The sequence below is a fragment of the Gopherus flavomarginatus genome, chromosome 7, assembly GCF_025201925.1.
Source record: "Gopherus flavomarginatus isolate rGopFla2 chromosome 7, rGopFla2.mat.asm, whole genome shotgun sequence".
NCBI lineage: Eukaryota > Metazoa > Chordata > Testudines > Testudinidae > Gopherus > Gopherus flavomarginatus.
Window position 1 is genome coordinate 106,703,358 of NC_066623.1, and position 20,127 is coordinate 106,723,484.

At 41.0% G+C, this 20,127-nt stretch overlaps 1 protein-coding gene across 7 annotated transcripts in view; it reads left to right on the forward strand.

Moving 5' to 3' along the window:
- EPS15 (epidermal growth factor receptor pathway substrate 15) overlaps window positions 1-20,127 on the forward strand; it is a 100,143-nt gene that overhangs the window by 66,553 nt on the left and 13,463 nt on the right. For 6 of the 7 annotated variants that reach the window (XM_050961662.1, XM_050961655.1, XM_050961659.1 and 3 more), the window contains 9 exons: window positions 2,149-2,310; window positions 3,001-3,198; window positions 6,235-6,432; window positions 7,841-7,918; window positions 8,267-8,357; window positions 10,241-10,276; window positions 14,959-15,095; window positions 16,149-16,218; window positions 19,708-19,784. In XM_050961662.1, the coding sequence (XP_050817619.1) occupies window positions 2,149-2,310; window positions 3,001-3,198; window positions 6,235-6,432; window positions 7,841-7,918; window positions 8,267-8,357; window positions 10,241-10,276; window positions 14,959-15,095; window positions 16,149-16,218; window positions 19,708-19,784 (1,047 nt within the window). The remainder of the gene's footprint in view (window positions 1-2,148; window positions 2,311-3,000; window positions 3,199-6,234; window positions 6,433-7,840; window positions 7,919-8,266; window positions 8,358-10,240; window positions 10,277-14,958; window positions 15,096-16,148; window positions 16,219-19,707; window positions 19,785-20,127) is intronic. The other variant, XM_050961660.1, reaches the window with a different exon arrangement.

The following is a 20,127-nucleotide window of genomic DNA, read 5'->3' on the forward strand; positions in this document are numbered from 1 at the left end:
GGGTAAGATCTATGTAGAAGGCAGTTCTTAGAATTTCATATATAGCAGGCTGGGCTCTGTGTAGGTTCATGAGTCTTCTCACACGTTGTAACTCAGAGGTAAATTTCTTCATTTCTAAAAGCTTGGATGTGGGATTGATCTCAGAGATAAAAAGCACTTTTCCTTGCATAGCCAACTGGGTTTTGTTTTTAGATCTATTAATCATAAGCTAATTTTGACCAGACAAAATTTGTAAGTCAGTTTACGACAATGCTGAGTAACTTCCCAACATGACTAAAAATGACAATTTTAAGCCTCTCCCCATTACACCCTAAATGTCCCCAGTTCCTTTCTCCCTTCATTTACCCCTGATTTTCTAGCCTTCACAATATTACTTTAAGTAGGTTGATTTCAGGCAGCCCCAGCCCTTCCCTTTCTCTGGGACTGTTTATCTCACCCCCCTTAGTGAGGAGTCTGTTATGTAGGCCAGTGGTTTTCAAACTTTTTTTTTTTCCTAGCGACCTAGCTGAACAAAATTGTTGATGCCCGCCACCCAACAGAGCTGAGGATGAGGAGTTTGGGATGTGGAAGGGGCTCAGGGCTGGGACAGAGGGTTGGGGTGCAGGAGTGAGGGCTGCATGGTGGGACCGGTAATGAAGGGTTCAGGTTGTGGGCTGGGGCTCTGGGCTGGGGCAGCGGGGTTGGGTGTGGGAAGGGGTCAGGGCTCTGGGGTAGGGCCGGGGATGAGGGGCTTGGGGTGCAGCAAGGGGCTCTGGGTTTGGGGGGATGCTCAGGGCGAGGGCAGGGGATTGGGGCACAGGGTTGGAGTACGGGCCTACCTCGTGCGGCTTGTGGTCCGCCACACAGCGGGGGTCTAAGGCAGGCTTCCCGCCTGTCCTGGCACCATGGACGGCGCTGAACCCCATCAGCAGCCAGCAGCAGGTCTGGCTCCTAGGCAGAGGCATGCAAGCGACTCTTGCCTGCAGGCACCGCCCTCTGAGCTCCCATTGCCTAGTTCCCCAGCCAGTGGGAGTGTGCAGCCAGTGCTTGGGGTGGAGGCAGCGTGTGGAGGCCCGTAGGCTCACCACCTAGGAGCCAGACCTGCTGCTGGCCGCTTCCGGGGCACAGTGCAGTGTCAGAACAGCTAGGGACTAGCCAACCTTAGCCGAGCAGCACTACTGACAGGACTTTTAATGTCCCAGTCAGCAGTGCTGACTAGTGCCTTACATTCCGTGACCCACTACCGGGTCGCGACCCGCAGTTTGACAACCACTGGTGTAGGTAATCATAGTATGGGGCTGGTCAGGCCAATGGTGGATGGGAGGGAGTTTAAAGAGGAGGAAAGCAGCTCTGGAAGTTGTTGGGAGAGTGCAGTGAAAGTCAGGGGAACAAGGACAGATGTGCAATCCACTCACAGCAACCCATGCTCAACCCGACCTGTAGAGAGCCGTGTACTGTGCCAGCCTAGTAGAGGAGATGGGCTCAGCTGCTTGGGCTCTGCATCACATGATCCACGTGCAGGTTGCAAATGGGTGAGGAGTAAATACAGAACCATCATGACATAACGCACAACAGCAGGACATTTCTCAAAGCCTGCCCAATTGCCCGGTGTCCTGCAAAAGCAAGGCTCCTTAGGTATGCCGCTATAGAATATTAATAAATATGCTAACTCTTGCTTTCTGTAAACTGAAATTATCACTTGTTGATCTGGTAAGATTTCCGTTATTACCAAGAAACTAATGAATTAGTATATTAGAATATAATTAAAGCGTCAGATGGATGTAATCTAGTAGTATAAGCAGAGGAGGGTTCTAGATTTTAAAGTCTGATCCCAACTGTTTTTTGGATAAACCAATTAATCTTTGTTGGCGCATATGGACGTTACCTTACTGAAATGCTGAGGATTCATTTATTTTGTGAAAGTGCCTTGAAGATAGAAAATAGTAATTCTAGAGTCATTTCATAATTTTTTAAAGAAGTGTTTTACTATATTTCAGTTGGGGCTATAATTTTGGAATCTCTGCCTTAATTTTTTCAAGTTTTTAAAAAGTTAACAGCATTTTGACTCTGTCCCTTTATGGCTCTAGCTATTGCTCTGCAGTGAGAGGAATGCAGTAACTACTTTTCAGCGGCCAAGGAAAAGAAACTGACAAAAATGTTTCTCTGCAGGATCTTCAATGTGAAGTGAAGAGGGAGAGCAGTAATCTACAGAAGCTGCAGGCTCAGAAACAGGAAGCTCAGGAAATCCTTAATGGCCTCGATGAGCAAAAAGCCAAGTTAGAGGAGCAACTTAATGATATCAGGCAGAAATGTGCTGAAGAGGCCCATTTGGTATGTTCTGGTAGTTTTATCCATAGTAGTCCCTCTTTTCAGTTGAGACCCTTATTGATGGGAGTCTGCTCCAGCCCTCCACTGGAAGAAAATAGCCCTTTTAATGATGGACTGTGTTTGGGAAAGGAGCATAGCTTGAGTAGGAGAAAACAGTGGGATACTTAGGGCTGGGTGAGGAACAATAAGTGGGGAAAACATCCTTCAGTTTAGTGATTCCCTGTTACGTAGAGATCCTGCCTATGCTGGGGTTGATAACATGCTGATTATCCTTGTGTTAACTATAGTTGAAGCTAGCAGCATTCTGACACTTTCACTGAGCAATGTAGAGAGATGCTTTTTCTGTAAACTGTAGTATAGGCTATCAACTCCAGATAAGCTATAGCAAGAATCTAAACTATCCCCTCTATGTATAGCATCCTAACAGTGTTATCAGTATAAAAATCTGTCCATATTTGTCAAGGAAACCATGTTAAAACCCTGTTAGCCATGATGATATTTAAACCCACTTTTGGCTACCACTGGTTTAATCTTAGCGTCGATATGGCCTTAAATCTCCAATGGGAAACATACAATAATTGCAGCTGGGACTTTTCCTGATTATTTTTTGGTATTTGAAAGTAGCTTCTGATAAACACATCATATTTTAATTAGATTTGGTTTTAATTAATGAAGTGTTCCTTCATTCTGCAGATTGCCTCACTGAAGGCTGAAGTAATGAGTCAGGAATCTACCATCTCAACATATGAGGAGGAACTGACCAAAGCTCAAGAGGAGCTAAGTCGCCTGCAGCAAGAAACTGCTGAGCTAGAGCAATGCATAGAGTCAGAGAAAGCACAGCTGGGACCTCTTCAGCAGCATCTGCAGGATACACAACAGGAAATCAATTCAGTAAGGCATTGTGGAAAAGTATCAACACATGTTAATATATCCTAAGAAAATACCCCTTTTTGGGGGGCAGGGTTTCCTTTACTTTTCTTTGTTCATTTTTCTTTTGCTTCCTTATACAAATTTTGTTTCCTGCTAACTGGTTAATATTACTGGAGTCTGATATTAATTATCAGATGATGCTATGCGAGCTATGGTATTTCTATTATTAAAGTCTCCAAGGTCAATGAGCTTATGTTTTGGATGATACAGGGGCCTCATTTATATTACAAAGTACATTTTACTTAATAAAATAATTGTATAAGAAAATTTCTTGGAAGTGAGGAACTAGCAGCTGCCTGTACTATACTTAGCTCAAGTCAGTGCTGCTATCTAAGTTTTGTACTCTAGCCCTGACCCTGGACAGCCTTTGCTATTCTGGTCATTGCCACATCTTGAGTAGAAACTTCAAAGGTTTATGTTGGTATTGTGATTTGGAGCATTGTCATTGGAGATTAAGAGCAGGGATGGTCAGGGATGATAATACTTAATCCTGCCTTGAGTGCAGAGCGCTGAACTTGAGGTCATTTCTAGTCATATACTTCTATGATTGCATAAATGGGATTAAATTGAGAACCATCAAATGTATTTTCATATGTGTTTGAGACTAGTTATCCAGAGATGAAAAAACTGGTGCACTAGCCACCATGCACAGATTTGCTCCATATGTACACTATTTATTCTGTGTTCTGTTTAAAAGAGCATGTAGCTTCCATTTGCAATCACTGAGTTGAATTAGTGCCCCTCTGGTTATACTGTAGATCTGAAACACCTTTTATTTCTCTGCTTTCCCCCCACACCCACACTCAACTTTATTTTTGCTAGTGGTTGACTCCGTTTCCCTGTGCTACTCCTGGACATCAGTGTAGCTAATATGCACCCTTGTTTTTGCTGTTTTTGTTTCTCTCTGAATGCCTTACCAATTTTTAGCAGGATACTTCTCGTTTCACTGGAAAGATGAAGTGCACCTCTAGAGGCTACTGTTAATACGGCTTTGGTTTTCATGCTAGAGAGCACTATGGTCAGGGTCTTTCTCCTTGCTTGGTTAAGGCACAGCTACTTCTGTTAATATACAAACCAGATATTTTTTATTTTGAATTCCTTGGGTAAGTCTGGTTTTTTAGCTTTGAACCTAAAAAATGTTAATTTAGTTTTTAACCTGGAAATTTAATGTCGGGAGTTTTACAGCCATCATCGCTATATCGTTATTGTAAACTTGCATTTGTATTTTTGGTGTTAAGCCTACTTCATGTGAATTACCATCTATACTCGTTCATTAGCCTGTTTATAAGCTGACCCCCCAGGACGGTTTGCTAAAAATAGCAAAAACTGTATGACCCTTTCATAAGCCGACCCTGTATTTCAGGGGTTGGCAAACTTTGGCTCCCGGCCGTCACGGTAAGCCACTGGCGCGTCGGGACATTTTGTTTACCTGGATTGTCTGCAGGCATGGAGCTTCTCAGCTCCCTGTGGCCGCAGTTTGCTGTCCCCATGCCATTTCCTGCAGCTGCCATTGGCTGGGAACGGCGAACTGCGGCCACAGGGAGCTGAGGGGCTCCATGCCTGCAGACACTCGAAGTAAACAAAACGACAATGTATTAAATATTCAATTCAATGATTCCATAGAGTTTAGAATCATCACATTTTGGTGTAAATCCGTTTATAAGCCCACCCCCGCTCTTTGATGAGTCACTTTTTTACCAAAAATATTCAGCTTATGAATGAGTATATACGGTAATAAAAATGTATCTTTTCCTTTAGAGAGAATGTACAGTATATCCACACTCCTTAATTTCAGCCATAGGCATGAAGTTCAGAAGCATTGTTGGCATTGTTGCATCACAGGGTGTATGAACCCAGGTTGAGAGCATGTTTTTGTCTCCTGCTGCTTTATTCCTTTTCTTCCATTATCAAAGAGGCTTAAGACAGTATCTGTTCCTCACATTTATTTTGAGTGGTTAATGGAATTTTTCTTGCCATAAGTAGCAATCTTTTTTTTTTTTTAAACAGATTTTTGAGTTCATATTTTCTTTTGGTCTTCCTGATTTCCCCCTGTATCCCCGCTTACAAATAATGTACAGAAAGTACACTGGTGGCTGTGGCAGGATTGTCTAATGGTTAGGGTACTAGCCTGGGACTCAGAAGATGCTGGTTGAATTTCCTGCTCCTCTGCAGGATTCCTTTGTGACCTTGGACAAACGACTTAGCCTGGGTGTCTCAGTTCCCATCTGTAAAATGGAATAATACTTCCCTACCTTACAGGGTGGTTGTGCAGATAAATGCTTTAGATTGTGAAATGCTATGATGCTACAGTAAGTGTAACAAATGGTACAGATAGATAGGAGGTAGACGTAAATATAGTTCTCCTTTTATGGTGACATCCCATGAGATTTTTCGTCTTTACAAATGTCTATTAACTCACCTTTGAAGAAGATGATTAATGTGTATATTTTTGTTCCTTTAAAGTGGGAATTCTGCTAGATGTTGGCTTTGAAATTTTATCTTAACTTTGTTAAAAACAAAAAAACAACTGGGGACTAATGCAGCTTAATGGTGCTCATGGATAATGGGATCTGTGACTCTGGTAATACTGCTGCATATCTTCCAAGTACTGTATGAGTGTTAATTGCTCCTCACAATACACCTATGAGGTAGGGTGGTGTTTTCCAGGTGGGGAAACAGTGTGTGAGAGAGGTTGTGATTTACGCAACTCTATAGATTAAGTTCATGTTAGAAGTGAGATTCCTCTGAGTTCTTAGCATCTAGTTCTATTCTTAGACCACATGGCTTCTCCTCTTCTAAATTTTTTGTGCTAATCATGTTCTGAGCCTCACACCTGAGGCTGAAACCCAGGAGTATGGCTCTGTTATTCTTCACTTTCAGAAAACAGTAATTTCAGGTACATACTGCATAGTCTGTCTCCCATGGCTAAGCAAAAAAGTGTGCACTATTTTCTCCTGCTGCTATACTAGTATATGTATTTATGCTTTCTCTTTGCAGATAGAAACAAAACTGTTTGAGATGAAAGAATTGGAAAATAACCAATTTAACTGGCACTCTCACCCACACAACCTGCTTGTTAATGGAACTGCAGATCATTCTAGCCTTAGCAACAGCAGCAGTGAAGCTGCTAACCTTAATGAGAATGCTGAAAGGGAGAGTTCAGCAGAAGCTGAACAAATAAACCATGAGTCTCCAGTGAGTAAAGAGTTTTGATTGCCTTCTTAGTTATTATATAGTACAATAGTGACATCTGAATGAGTTAGGAATGTAGTAAAGCTGAACTTGTTTTTGTTTTTTTTTAAAAGGCACAACAAATCAGTCATTTTATCAAAGATCATATTTCATTTTGTTGGAAGATGAGTATCATGAGCGCAGGCAATTTTCATTTGGATGACAAGTGACTATGTAATTTTGTTTTGTGCAATACACAGTTGTCACCAAAACAAGTCTCATAAATTTAGTGATCTGAATTGATATTCCCTGTGCGCAAAAGGAGAACAATCTTCTACAGCTTAGGTAGCATGGATAGAATGATAAATAGCACTGAAATCTAAGGGCTTGGCTACACTTGCGAGTTAGTGTGCAATAAAGGAGCCCCGGGCGCACTAGCTAACTCCCCGTCGACACTGGCAAGGCATGTAGAGCACTTTGACTCCGCGGCTACAACGCTCCTGGTACTCCGCCTCGGCGAGAGGAATAACGTTTGCTGTGCCTCCGCTGAAGCGCCCCAGTGTCAGTGTGAATGAGGGGTTGTGTTACTGCGCTCTGATCGACCTCCGGAAACGTCCCATAATCTCCTTAAATCAAGTAGCCACTCCTGTCATTGTTTTAAACTCATATAGGAATGTGGAAATGCCCTTTCAAAGCCCCGTTTCTGACAGCCAGCATGCAAGCGGTTACTGGGAATGATGTGTGTGAGAGAGAGTGGCTGGGGAGAGAGGGAGGCCTGCTGCTATCTGAACTTACAAGACAGCATGCTGACATGCTCTCAGCCCCCCCAAAACCCACTCTCTCTCCCCACACAACACACTTCCTGTCACACTCCACCCTACCCCTCCCATTTTAAAAGCACGTTGCAGTCACTTGCATACTGAGATAGCTGCCCATAATGCACCACTCCCAATGCCACTGTAAGTGCCACAAATGTGGCCACACCAGTGCGCTTGAAGCTGTCAGGTGGACAGATTGCAGCACTTTCCCTACTGGGCTCTTCAAAGGCTGGTTTAACTCACAGCACTCTACAGCTGCAAGTGTAAAGCTGCTCTGCTTGTTGAACTGCCTTTTTTCTTGGGTTCTTGGCTTTCACTGCATCTTCAGAGTTCTCTAAGCATTTCATAATGTTACAAAATATAAAGATGCTCTTGACCCGTAAGGTATGTGTTCTTTTCTTAGGTATTTGAATAGGCTACAGTATGTTTTTGTGTCAGTTTGCCATATGGAAAATCAATGTTCCGTAGATCTGTTCCTTTTTAAGAGGTGTGTTTTACAATTGGCATGGTCTTTTGTTGAAGCATATTCCATCTCTGATACAGAAACCGTTTCATATTCTAGAGGGTAGAATCTTATCATATGTGAACATCAGTGTTCTTGTTTGTTGTAATAGGTAAGGAATAGCCCTGAAACAAGAAATGCTGCTATTGGAGAAGAGAAAGAGATGTTGACTGCAACTGTTAACAAAAAAGTGGGTTTGTACAAATTTAAAAACAGAATATAGCAAGAAATCTTTACATTGTTTGAGATGGATTGTGTTCACTTCCAATCACTGAGTCACCCCGTGACCATAAAACACTTATTGTCATCACTTTGATTTCTACAGTTGCTCTTAATTTTGGGTATGAATGTATGGAGAACTTTTTTTCATTTCATCTGGTATAGTGAAGACTTCTGTTGACTGACTTTTCAGCTGTCCATCACTGAATTAAGTAGAATTGTAGTTGGTCTTTTAACTTTTAGTATCCTTATTTCTCTAAACTTCAAAAGGCAAATGTTTTATCTTTCTACCTAAAACATTTCATACTTTTCCCCCTAGGAAGATCCATTTGCTACAGAATATCATTCTCTGCCTGATCAAGTTACAGAAGCCAATTTAGACTTCTTCCAGTCTGACCCCTTTGTTGGCAGTAAGTAGATTTTTCTGTTAGCATGAATTTCCTGAAAGAGGGTTAGTTGTATTAATGTGTCTTAAAAACTAATGTGTATTTGGACCAGAATTGAGTTTTGTAGTAGAGGAATGATTTTCCATTGGCTGCAGTTGTGGTGGGGTCTCCGAAATCTACCGGTGCATTGTGAGGGTTTTAGTCCAAGCACCAGAAGAAGGTAGCCATTGGTGTCTCAAACTGAATGTGAAAGGAGAGGTTTGCTTTTGCAGTAGCCATGGCAACTGCTCCTTCATCCACACCTTTTCTGCTTCCTCCCAGAGAGAAGTTTATGCTGATACCTGTTCTCCAGAGGTTGTCTTTCTGTATTAAAGAGGAGGGCAGATTCAGTCTGCTCTATTTTATGGAAACTTTGGGCCTAGTCCTGTAAATCCTATTCAGCTTATTCATAAATGATCTGGAGAAAGGGGTAAATAGTGAGGTGGCAAAGTTTGCAGATATTAAACTGCTCAAGATTCTTAAGACCAAAGCAGACTGTGAAGAACTTCAAAAAGATCTCACAAAACTAAGTGATTAGGCAATAAAATGGCAAATGAAATTTAATGTGGATAAATGTAAAGTTATGCACATTGGAAAAAATAACCCCAACTGTACATACAATATGATAGTGGCTAATTTAGCTACAACGAATCATGAAAAAAATCTTGGAGTCATCGTGGATAGTTCTCTGAAGATATTCACGCAGTGAGCAGAGGTGGTCAAAAAAACAAACAGGATGTTAGGAATCATTAAAAAGGGGATAGAGAATAAGACAGAGAATATGTTATTGCCCTTATGTAAGTCGATGGTACGCCCACATCTTGAATACTGTGTACAAATGTGGTCTCCTCACCTCAAAAAAGATATGCTGGCACTAGAAAAGGTTCAGAGAAGGACAACTAAAATGATTAGGGGGTTGGAGAGGGTCCAGTATGAGGAGAGATTAAAGAGGCTAGGCCTCTTCAGCTTGAAAAAGAGGAGACTAAGGGGGGATATGATAGAGGTATATAAAATTGAGTGATGTGGAGAAAGTGGATAACGAAAAGTTATTTACTTATTCCCATAATACAAGAACTAGGGGTCACCAAATGAAATTAATAGGCAGCAGATTTAAAACAAATAAAAGGAAGTTCTTCACACAGCGCACAGTCAACTTGTGGAACTCCTTACCTGAGGAGGTTGTGAAGGCTAGGACTTTAACAGCATTTAAAAGAGAACTGGATAAATTCATGGAGGTTAAGTCCATAAATGGCTATTAGCCAGGATGGGTAAGGAATGGTGTCCCTAGCCTCTGTTTGTCAGAGGATGGAGTTGGATTGCAAGGGAGAGATCACTTGATCATTACCTGTTAGGTTCACTCTCTCTGGGCACCTGGCATTGGCCACTGTCGGTAGACAGGATACTGAGCTAGATGGACCTTTGGTCTGACCCAGTATGGCCGTTCTTATGTTCTTAAATCTAACTCCAGGGAGTAGTAACTTTCACATTAGTCGGACTGCACTAGTCCTATTATAAAAACTTAGGATTTTCCATGTTACTGCTATGATTTTGTATTCTAAGCATATATGTAGGCAAATATTGTGGTATCTAAGCATTTACTAGCCATTACCACAGAGTTATCGTGGAGATCACCGCTTTGATTATACTTATGCTAGGAAATAGTGGTAACAGTTATTTGTTGGCAAATGTTTTTGTTTTTAATGCCAGCTATTGTAGTCCCACTGAAGTCAGTGATAATACTCCGACAGGCAAGGGTTGCAGAATCCTTTATAGCTTGCTAGGAATCTGCAACGAAGTGATCCTCAGTTGAAAGCATGTTTTTGCTGAAAGATTTCAGTGCTTTTTCCTTTTTTATTTTTTTTAAACAGGTGATCCTTTCAAGGATGATCCTTTTGGGAAAGTTGGTAAGTAGATACCAACGCTCTTAAATTTAATACTTTGTAAATGTCTAGTGTGCAGGACTAGCTGTCTCATAGGATTGGTAATGGATTATATGAAAACTTTCATATCTAAATCACTTGTGAATCTGACCAAGGCAGTAATGACCTGAAACAGCTGCCATTTATGGATGTACAGAGCTTTGTGTTAAATATGTTTGTGCTCAGTAGGTTTAACTTAGTTATCCACATGAAATTAGCTCCATTACTACTGGCAGTAACTGGCCCTTGGATGTGAGTCTGCAGAAAGGCCAAGGGCTGAATAGCAATGTACACCAAACTACTCTTTCAGCATGAGAAATAGCCAGAGTTGGGTTTGAGACGCACTGATAGTGGTGTCAGTGACACTATGCTGTCGGTGCCCGTTTAGTATCTGTCCTGTAGCTAATTGGGACTTAATCTTGAGGTCCATCAATCCAGCACCTTTCTCTAACACATCAGTTTAGAATGGTTGTGCAGACAGTGTCACTGCATTGCCAGACCCTGAACTAACTTATAGGTGATTATTCTCAGTAAGTGGACTAAACTGTCTAGATAATAAAAACAGCATTTTTAGCAGAAGAGGAAAACAGAGCCAGTTTGATCATTATGAGAGAGATAAGTTCGGAATTTTTAAATGTCACCATTTTTATATAACTTTATAGGATACTATTTCAGTACAATAGGCTGGCTAATGCATTTGTTTGAACTTTTAGAGATTTTTTTTTTAAAGTACCTTTCTGCATGCTGTGTGATCCTATCCAAACTCTGATGAACTGGAATAGTGTGATTCTAGATCTCAGGTTTTTTTGTAAGAATTGCCTGTCCAAATGACTGTGTGCCAAGAGTTAGCACATTAAACAACTTTCCCATTAAGAGAAAAAGGGAGAAAACCCTAGGTTTGCTTTTACATGCTGGAATTGTGAGTAATTACAGTCAAGAATATAAAGATTCTCATTAGCAGGTAAGATTTCTAGAGGAAGTTATTATGAAGTGCAGAATCAAAGGAAATTGGGAGCAATTGTTCAACTTGAGATGTTCCAACAATACTGTCTCTTGTAACTTTTCTAATGTTAACAAATGGTAAGTTCAGTAAAGCAGTGTTTCAATTTTGCTGGTAAATGCATTTAAAAACAGCACAGGCTATTAGAATGAGCTGCCCTCAGTCACCTTCTGAACATTTACAGAGTCCCTATTTTGTAAAATGTTACCCCTCATTTTCTGCCACCCTGTGAAGTTTTCAGCAACATACGTTGTAGCATCTGTGAGGGTAAATTGTTAGTATGTGTGGTGTTGGCATGTTGGGGCATCGCTTAAAGAGGGCTGAGTAAAATTTGCTTGTACTTTTAAAACTTGGAAAACGAGAAATTACATGTGTTTAATTTGTTATTAATCATGTTCATTATGGTAGTGGCTAAGGCCCAACCAAGAATGGGGCCCCATTGTGCTTGGCACTGCACAAACATAGAACAAGAGACAGTCCTTGCCCTGAAGAGGGTATGATGTAAATAGACAAGACAGAGAAACGATGGGGGAATGGGGTAGAACACACAAGCAGGGTGACCAAGATGATGGCAGCAAGCATCATGTTAGTTTCACCATTTAATGTTTTCAAGTTGGTATAGCTAGGAAGGGATAAGTTAAATGGAAAGTAAAATGTAGGGAGAGAGGACACTGAAGGGAACTGAGGGGGGCGGAGAATAAGAGGGGCATATATGGAGTGAATCTAAGGGGGAGGGGTTTGGAGCAAACAGCACCAAGAAGGTTGATGGTGATTGGACGTCTAACATAATGAATGCCAGTGAAAATGAGGCAGAATCAGAAGAGGCTAAAATAGAGAAAGAACAAGTTAAAAATTACCCACACAAATTAGATGTCTTCAAATCACCAAGGCCTGATAAAATGCATCCTGGAATACTCAAGGATCTGACGGAGGAGATATCTGAGCCATTAGTGATTTATCTTTGAAAAGTCATGGAAGACAGGAAAGATTCCAGAAGACTGGAAAAGGGCAAATATAGTGCCCATCTAGAAAAAGGAAAATAAGGACAACCCAGGGAATTACAGACCAATCAGCTTAACTTCTGTACCCGGAAGGATAATGGAGCAAATAATTAAGCAATCAATTTGCAAACGTCTAGAAGATGATAAAGTGATAAGTAACAGCCAGCATGGTTTTGTCAAAATCAAATAGTGTCAAACCAACCTGATAGCTTTCTTTGACAGGGGGAAGCGATAGACGTGGTATATCTTGACTTTAGTAAAGCTTTTGATACTGTGTCACATGACCTTCTCATAAACAAACTAGGGAATTGCAAACTAGATGGAGCTACTATAAGGTGGGTGCAAAACTGATTGGGAAAACCGTTCCCAGAGCATAGTTATCAGTGGTTCACAGTCATGCTGGAAGGGCATAACAAGTGAGGTCCCGCAGGGATCGGTTCTGTTCTGTTCGATATCTTCATCAATGATTTAGATAATGGCATAGAGAGTTCACTTATAATGTTTGTGGGTGATACCAAGATGGGAAGGGTTGCAAGTGCTTTGGAGGATAGGATTAAAATTCAAGATTATCTAGACAAACTGGAGAAATGGTCTGAAGTAAATTGGATGAAATTAAATAAGGACAAATGCAAAGTACTCCATTTAGGAAGGAACAATCAGTTGCACACATACAAAATGGGAAATGACTGCTTAGGGATGAGTACTCTGAAAAGGGATCCGGGGGTCATAGTAGACCACAAGCTAAATATGAGTCAAGAGTGTAACACTGTTGGGGGAAAAAAAGCAAACATCCTCTGGGATAGATTAGCAGGAGTGTTGTAAGCATGACATAAGAAGTAATTCTTCCGTGCTGATTAGGCCTCAACTAGAGTATTATGTCCAGTTCTGGGTGCCACATTTCAGGAAGGATATTGACAAATTGGAGAGAGTGCAGAGAAGAGGGACAAAAATAATTAAAGGTCTAGAAAATATGACCTATGAGGGAAGATTGAAAAATTTAGGTTTTTAGTCTGGAAAAGAGAAGATTGAGAGGGGACATGATAATCATTTTCAAGTATGTAAAAGGTGGTTACAAGGAGGAGGAAGAAAAATTGTTTTTCTTATCCTCTTAGGATAGGACAAGAAGCAACGGGTTTAAATTGCAGCAGGGAAGGTTTAGGTTGGATGTTAGGAAAAACTTCCTGTCAGGGTGGTTAAGCACTGGAATAAATTGCCTAGGGTGGTTGTGGAATCTCTAACATTGGAGATTATTAAGAGCAGTTTAGACAAATACCTGACAGGGATGGTCTAGATAATACTTAGTGCACGAGTGCAGGGCACTGGACTAGATGACCTCTCAAGTTCCCTTCCAGTTCTAAGATTCTGTGATTCTATCAGATGGAAGCTGGCAAAGGCAGGAGAGTGAAGTCCCTACCTCAAATCTGGGTCTAGTGTATGGTGAAGTCTATCCATTAGCTGCATAGGAGGCTTAGAGATGTGAAGTGGCCCATTCATTTATCAGCTGAATGACAACGCCCCATGAAGATGAAACAATATTTCTAAGATATGTGAACTACTCCAGTCATCTCAGGAGGTGTTCCCATTTCCTCCCTCCCCAGTATCAGTGGTTGCAAGTCTGGTGTCCTTTGCAACAAGCATAGCTGTTCTCAGTAGTGAGTGCTTCGTGCATGCGTAGAGCATGCCTGTTCTCAGCTCCCCCCTCAGAAGGACAGAGCCCACAAAATCCTGACTCACATGGGGGTCAAGGAGAGGGGCTTATATCTGATGTGAATAGCAGGGGCCCCTAGATCACAGGACATAGGGTAGGAAGATGAGTTCAGCCCTCCTCCAAGGGGTAGGATTCCCCCAGATGCTGGCTTATATGGGGGTTCAGGAAGAGGCCCCCTGAAAAAAGACCCCTTCTAAAGTAGCTATATTACTCAGGGCATATTTCCCAAAATTATAAAAATCACTTGACAGAGTCAGATATAGCAACATGCCTACAGATCATCTCCCATTTCTGCCAAGGGTAGGGTTTAAACTTACACACAAGTATAGCTCAGGGTGAGTGGCCACAATATGACCACTTGAGCCACCACTGTGAGAATGTGCTGACTTCAAACACTGTTGTTTCAGCAGAGCCCTAGTCTTGCTCCATATGAATGTTTAATTCCCTTTGGGTCCAGCTACTTTCCTAATTTTACCCTGACTAACTTCAGTATAACCCCCCCCCAAAAGGAGTAGTTTGTGCTGTACACTAGTCGATATAAATCCCAAGTGCCTGAGGTCAGTTTACAGAGGATCAGAATCATGGTTTTAGCCCCAGGTGTGGACCAAAAAGTAGCTTTTTAGATTTTGTAAAATGATTTTTAGGAGGCTTCTTTAACAACCCCCTGGCTGAATGATCCCCAAAGTTGGGCCATTAACACTATCCTGCACCCCGTGAGGCACAGGAAATTTCAAGACAATCTGAGTAAGTATGTGGATTTTAGAGCACTTAGAAGACTTTGCCTTTAATCAGAAAGTGATGACCAGCCTTAACTACAGAAGAGCTGGTGCTCTGCTGTAATATGAAGGAAGCTGTACAAAATTACATTTGTTCTTAAGACTTCAATCTAAAAAGAACTAGCAGGAAATATTTACAAAAAATGTCCCTTAAACAGGTCCATTGTATTTTTTTCCTTCAGATCCTTTTGATGGTGATCCCTTCAAAGATTCAGATCCTTTTGCAGCTGACTCTTTTTTCAAACAATCCTCCACTGATCCTTTTGTGACTGCGGACACTGACCCTTTCAGCACAACAGGCAACAGCAATAATCCCACAGTAAGTTTGAGAGGAAAGGAGAGGTGTACATACAGTTTGTTCAAATTGAGATGATCTTGTATATTTCGATACACTCAAATACATGAGGTACTGAGTATTTTGGGTAGTGCATGGATATTTTGCTGGTATGTATTAATTTCCACTGGAAAATAGTTTAGTGGCTTTTTAACTCTGCACATACAACCCTCTGCTAAATGCTATTCCTAAGTCAAATTTCTACTAGAAAATAGTGGGTATTGGGAGAAGCATATAAAATGATGATGATGTAAAATATTAATAAGATTTCATTCCTTAGTTCTACATTTTTTGGAAAATAACTCCCCTAAAAAATTTAAATGAACTTTGCTAAAAATCCTGAAACACCTGTATTGCAAATTTCAGTTAATTGAAACTGTTAGATAAACTAAAGGTCACTTGTGTACTTGGCATTGCATGGTCCACAAGTCCATTCCTGTGGTATGCAGGCAGCAGAAGCTCTCCTAAATTTTGTTGGAACATAGTGCCTCCTTCTATGGAGCTAGAGGTGCCTCAGAGAACCAAAACTTTCAGTTATTTAAAAACATGACACACAACATTTTAAGTCTCTGCTTCCTGTCCACCAGAGTCATAAATTGGGGTTTTACAGACAATATGGTCTAGTGGCTAGAATCGTGGATTGGAAATCAAACTCTTGAGTTCTGTTCTCGAGGAAGCATTAGTCAGGTGTTTTTAACAGACAGGAGTGAGAATCAGGAGATCTAGATTCTATTCCCACATTTTGGCACAGACTTGCTGTATGATCTTTGTCATTTAACCTCTTTGCCTGTGTCCATCATAACTGTTACCATGTTGTGATGCTTAGCCACTTATGCAATCTGCGTAAAGGTGCTATATGAATGTTAACATTACATCTTACAAAACAAAAATTGACAGTGATAGCATCGATCAACAAACAAGATCTTTTGTCTTGAGGTGAAGCTCAATTTTTTACTAGAGATGGGATAGGGAAATGTTGGGATTATTTTTCAAGTTGCAGAAAACAAGTCTTCGTCAAAGGAATTTTCTCGTTTTTAGACAGAAACACTGAAGAACAATGATCCTTTTGCTCCTGGTGGAACAGCTATTCCTGCACCAAATGATCTAGGTAAAGAAGTGAGATTATATACATCCTTTTTATTATTTTAATTTGTAATCCATTTTATTCTTTCTTAGTTTTCTAGGCTTTAACACTTATTTGATTATGAACTTATGGCAACATTAAATTATAGACTGTTCCTAGCGACATTGTATCTAAAGCTGCGTCTTCAAGTAATTACATAGGTCCATTCCACTGTAGGTGTGTGCATCCCTCCTGCACAGTTGTCAGAGATTTTTCCCCTCACTAGTACCCCTCAGGGCAGCACAAGTGCCCTGTGCTGCCTTGCACCACTGTGCCCAAGTATGAAAGATGGAGCCACCCCCAATGACTCAGTACCTTCCTACTGCCCATGACTGTTGTAGGAGCTGCTGTCTTTGCATTTGCTAGTCGTACCCTCTTTAGTGTAAATAGCACCTGTTTTGTACATTTTAGGTTATTCCAGGTCTCAGACACACTGAGTCCAGACTCAGACCACCTTTGACACACTGTGACCTCTGATCAGTAGGGTGAAATCTACCCTGTCTCCTGTTCAGAGAACAGGATTTAATGGGGCTATCCTGGATTCTACAAAGGGCATAGCTTTCCTGCTGGGGTTGAGATTCCAAACCATGTGTGTTTTTGCTCTAGACACAGACACATCCTGTCACTAGAGTATAAAACTGCCTCAAGCTTCAAGAGTACATGGCAGCATGCCCTTACATGGGCAGTATGCCAGGCTGCACTTCAGAGACAGTGTTGTTCACCTTAGTGTATTGACTGGCCTGTCATCATAGGAAGATGGTGATTCAAGTGCCTACTCAGGTCTTGTCCTCCTTGGACTGAATGTTTGCATGGGGGTCCCCACTACTTCTCTGCAAGAGATACCCTAGTCACAGATGTATTGGTCTCTGGATTGAGGAGCTCACTTAAGTCCTTTATAGACCCAAGACACTGCAAGATCTAAACGTCAGGGAGCTTCAGGCCATCCATTTGGATTTTATGCTTATTCAGGGTCGGTGCTCGCAGACAACACAGCAGCCACGTTCTGTGGAAACAAACAAGTGGGGCACAGGTTGACAAAATTATGCAAGAAGCGATTCTGCTTTCGAATTTCTGCATTGCCAGTTTCATCAGCCTGGAAGCTGCTTACCTTCTAGGGGTTCAGAATGCTCTGGTAGATCACCTAAGCTGTTCATTCACAAGTCTCCATGAGTGGTTTCTTCATCCAGATGTAACCAGGTCCATTTTCCTGCTGTAAGGGACTCCCCAAATGGACCTATTTGCAACAAAAGCAAACAAAAAATTATCTTTTTGTTGTTGTTCTGGAGTGTGCCACAGCCTGGGTTTGTTGACCGATGCCTTCCTGCTAATCTGGTTGAAGGGCCTGCTGTATTCCTTCCCTCCAATTCTGCTCTTGTCCAAGATCTTATTCAATGTCCAAACACAGTTATTCTAAGGGAGTGCAGGAAGTCATTCTAAATAGTAGAAAGCCTTCAGTTTAGGACTACTTATTTTGCTAAATGAAAAAAAAATCTCCATTTGGTCCAGACAGAAATGTATTTACCCAGCTCAGGCTCCTATTCAGTATATCCCTTGTTTCCGCAACAACAGGAGTTAGCTATTAGTTCCATCAGAATCCACCAAGCGGTTATCACATCTTTCCACTCTCCTGTGGAGAACCACTCGCTTTTTTCCATTACGATGTGTACTCGGTTTCTGAAGGATTTTGGACAGATTATATCCAGAGGTACATAGCCTAGTCCCTCCGTGGAACTTAAATGTAGTTCTAGCAAACGTGATGGCTCCCACCCTGAGTTGCTGGCAACCTGTTCTGTTACACCTTTCTATGAAGGTGACTTTTTTTGGTTGTTATTACCTTGGCCAGGAGAGTGGGGAATTGCTGGCTTTAGTATCAGAAACTTCCTATACAATCTTTAGAGATAAGATTTACCTTCTACCTCACCTGATCTTGACTTAAGTGGCTTTCAGTTTTCATATTAACTAAACAATTTATGTGCTGACTTTCTTTCCAAAGTCCTGTTCAAATAAAAGTAAAGGCAAGCTTCATACTCTGATGTTAGAAAAGCTTTGTTTTTTTACCTTTATTGGACTCTGCCATTTAGGTCTTCCACTCAACTCGTAATTGTGTTTGCGGACAAACTACAGACCCATCCAGAATCCTCCCAAAGGATCTCTGCTTAGATTTCCAGTTGTATTTGTTTATGCTACTGATTGGCTGATGTTGCATCGCCAAGTAGAGTGTTTGCCCATTCAACTGGCTCTCAGGCAGCTTCCATGACCTTCCTGGCTCATATGCCCATCTTAGACATTTGTAAGGTGGCAAATTGGTCATCAGTCTATACTTTTCCCTCTCACTATGCCATCTCTCATCCATCCAGAGGTAGTGCCAGATTTGGAAGGTTGTCCTGCAATACCTGTTCAAGTTAACTGAGTTGATCTCCAGTTTGAAATGCTTTCTGAGTCGCCTACAATGGAAAGAACATGTGCAGTCATGCGAAGAAGAAATGGTTACTAATCTTTTTCAGTAACTGTTGCTCTTTGAGATGCATTGCCCCTGTCCATTCCACTACACTCTCTCCTTCCCCTCTCTGTCAGAGTCTATCCAACTGGAAGGAACTGAGGAGGGTTGGGGGCAGCTCTGCCCATTATGCCTGTGTACAGTTGTGAAAGGCAGCAGAGGGGACTCAGAGGGAAAAATCTCTGTCAGCTGTGCACAGGGCACATGCACACCTACAGTGGAATGGACATGTGCAACACATCTCAGAGAACAGATGTTACAGTAAAAGTTAGTAACAGTTTCTTGTCTAAGTGTGCTAGACAAGGTATAAATGTATGAACTTCCCTTAAACAGTAAATGCAGATGGGCTTTGTGAAGATCTTACTGTCACAGCCACGTTTGCCCAGACTGTTCAAAGCACCTACTTGAATTAGAGAATCCAAAGGGATAGGGAGATTCAAGGTGAATAATAGTGAGGGTGTTGCATATTACTCCACATGGAAAAGTCCCTGGAAGCGTTTTAAAAAAAAATCTAAACTTCCTATCCTTTTCTGTGTTAAAATATTTTGCTGCAAAATGTGCAAAGCTTAGGTAATTGATGCTATAGCTTTGAGCATTTCCATTGATAGACTTGGATTCTGCTTTTTCTGCATAGAAAACTGGAGTATTGCAGTGCTATTTCCTGAAAAAACTGTCTGTCCAGAGGAATGAGTATTTATTCTATATTGGTAAATAGCATTTGCTAATTTTATGAAAGTAAAAATATTTCTACTGAAACAACTCTAGCAATAAAAGCATTCACCTTTTTAAGAGATTTTATTTGAAATAGTTACAGAAATATTAAATATACTTTTTGTGTAGCTTTTTACATGATTATACAATTTGGGAAATACAGTTTGGACTAAACATGGCACGTGCCTTTTGTGTTGTTTTTGTCATTGAAACATTGTAACATTTGGCTTTTCTATACTGTTCTATTTGTTCTCTGCTTATTTTAGCTGCAGATCCCTTTTCCTCTCTATTTGGAAACGAGTCATTTGGAAGCAGTTTTGCTGACTTCAGCACATTGTCAAAGGTAATCTGAAATGATTAACATATGTGGAAAAGGCATAAAATGCTGCAGTAATTGAAACGAAGATCGAGTGTTTTCAGTTATAGAGCTATTCAACTGGTATTCTGTTTTTACTCTCCAATAAAAATTGACAAAGGTTGATTTTTCTGAAAAGGGTTCTAACAGTAATGTGCCCTGCAATACCCCTGTGATGAATGCTGTTGTAAACACTTTATTGTAACAGTTCAGATTGTTGCAACTTTAAAAGTAAATTATTTTTTTCCATGTTTGAGAACCTTTAAAACCTTTTTGTTTAGTTTTGTTTTGTTTTTTGTTTTAACCACATCTCTCCCAGTCTTAGCTCACA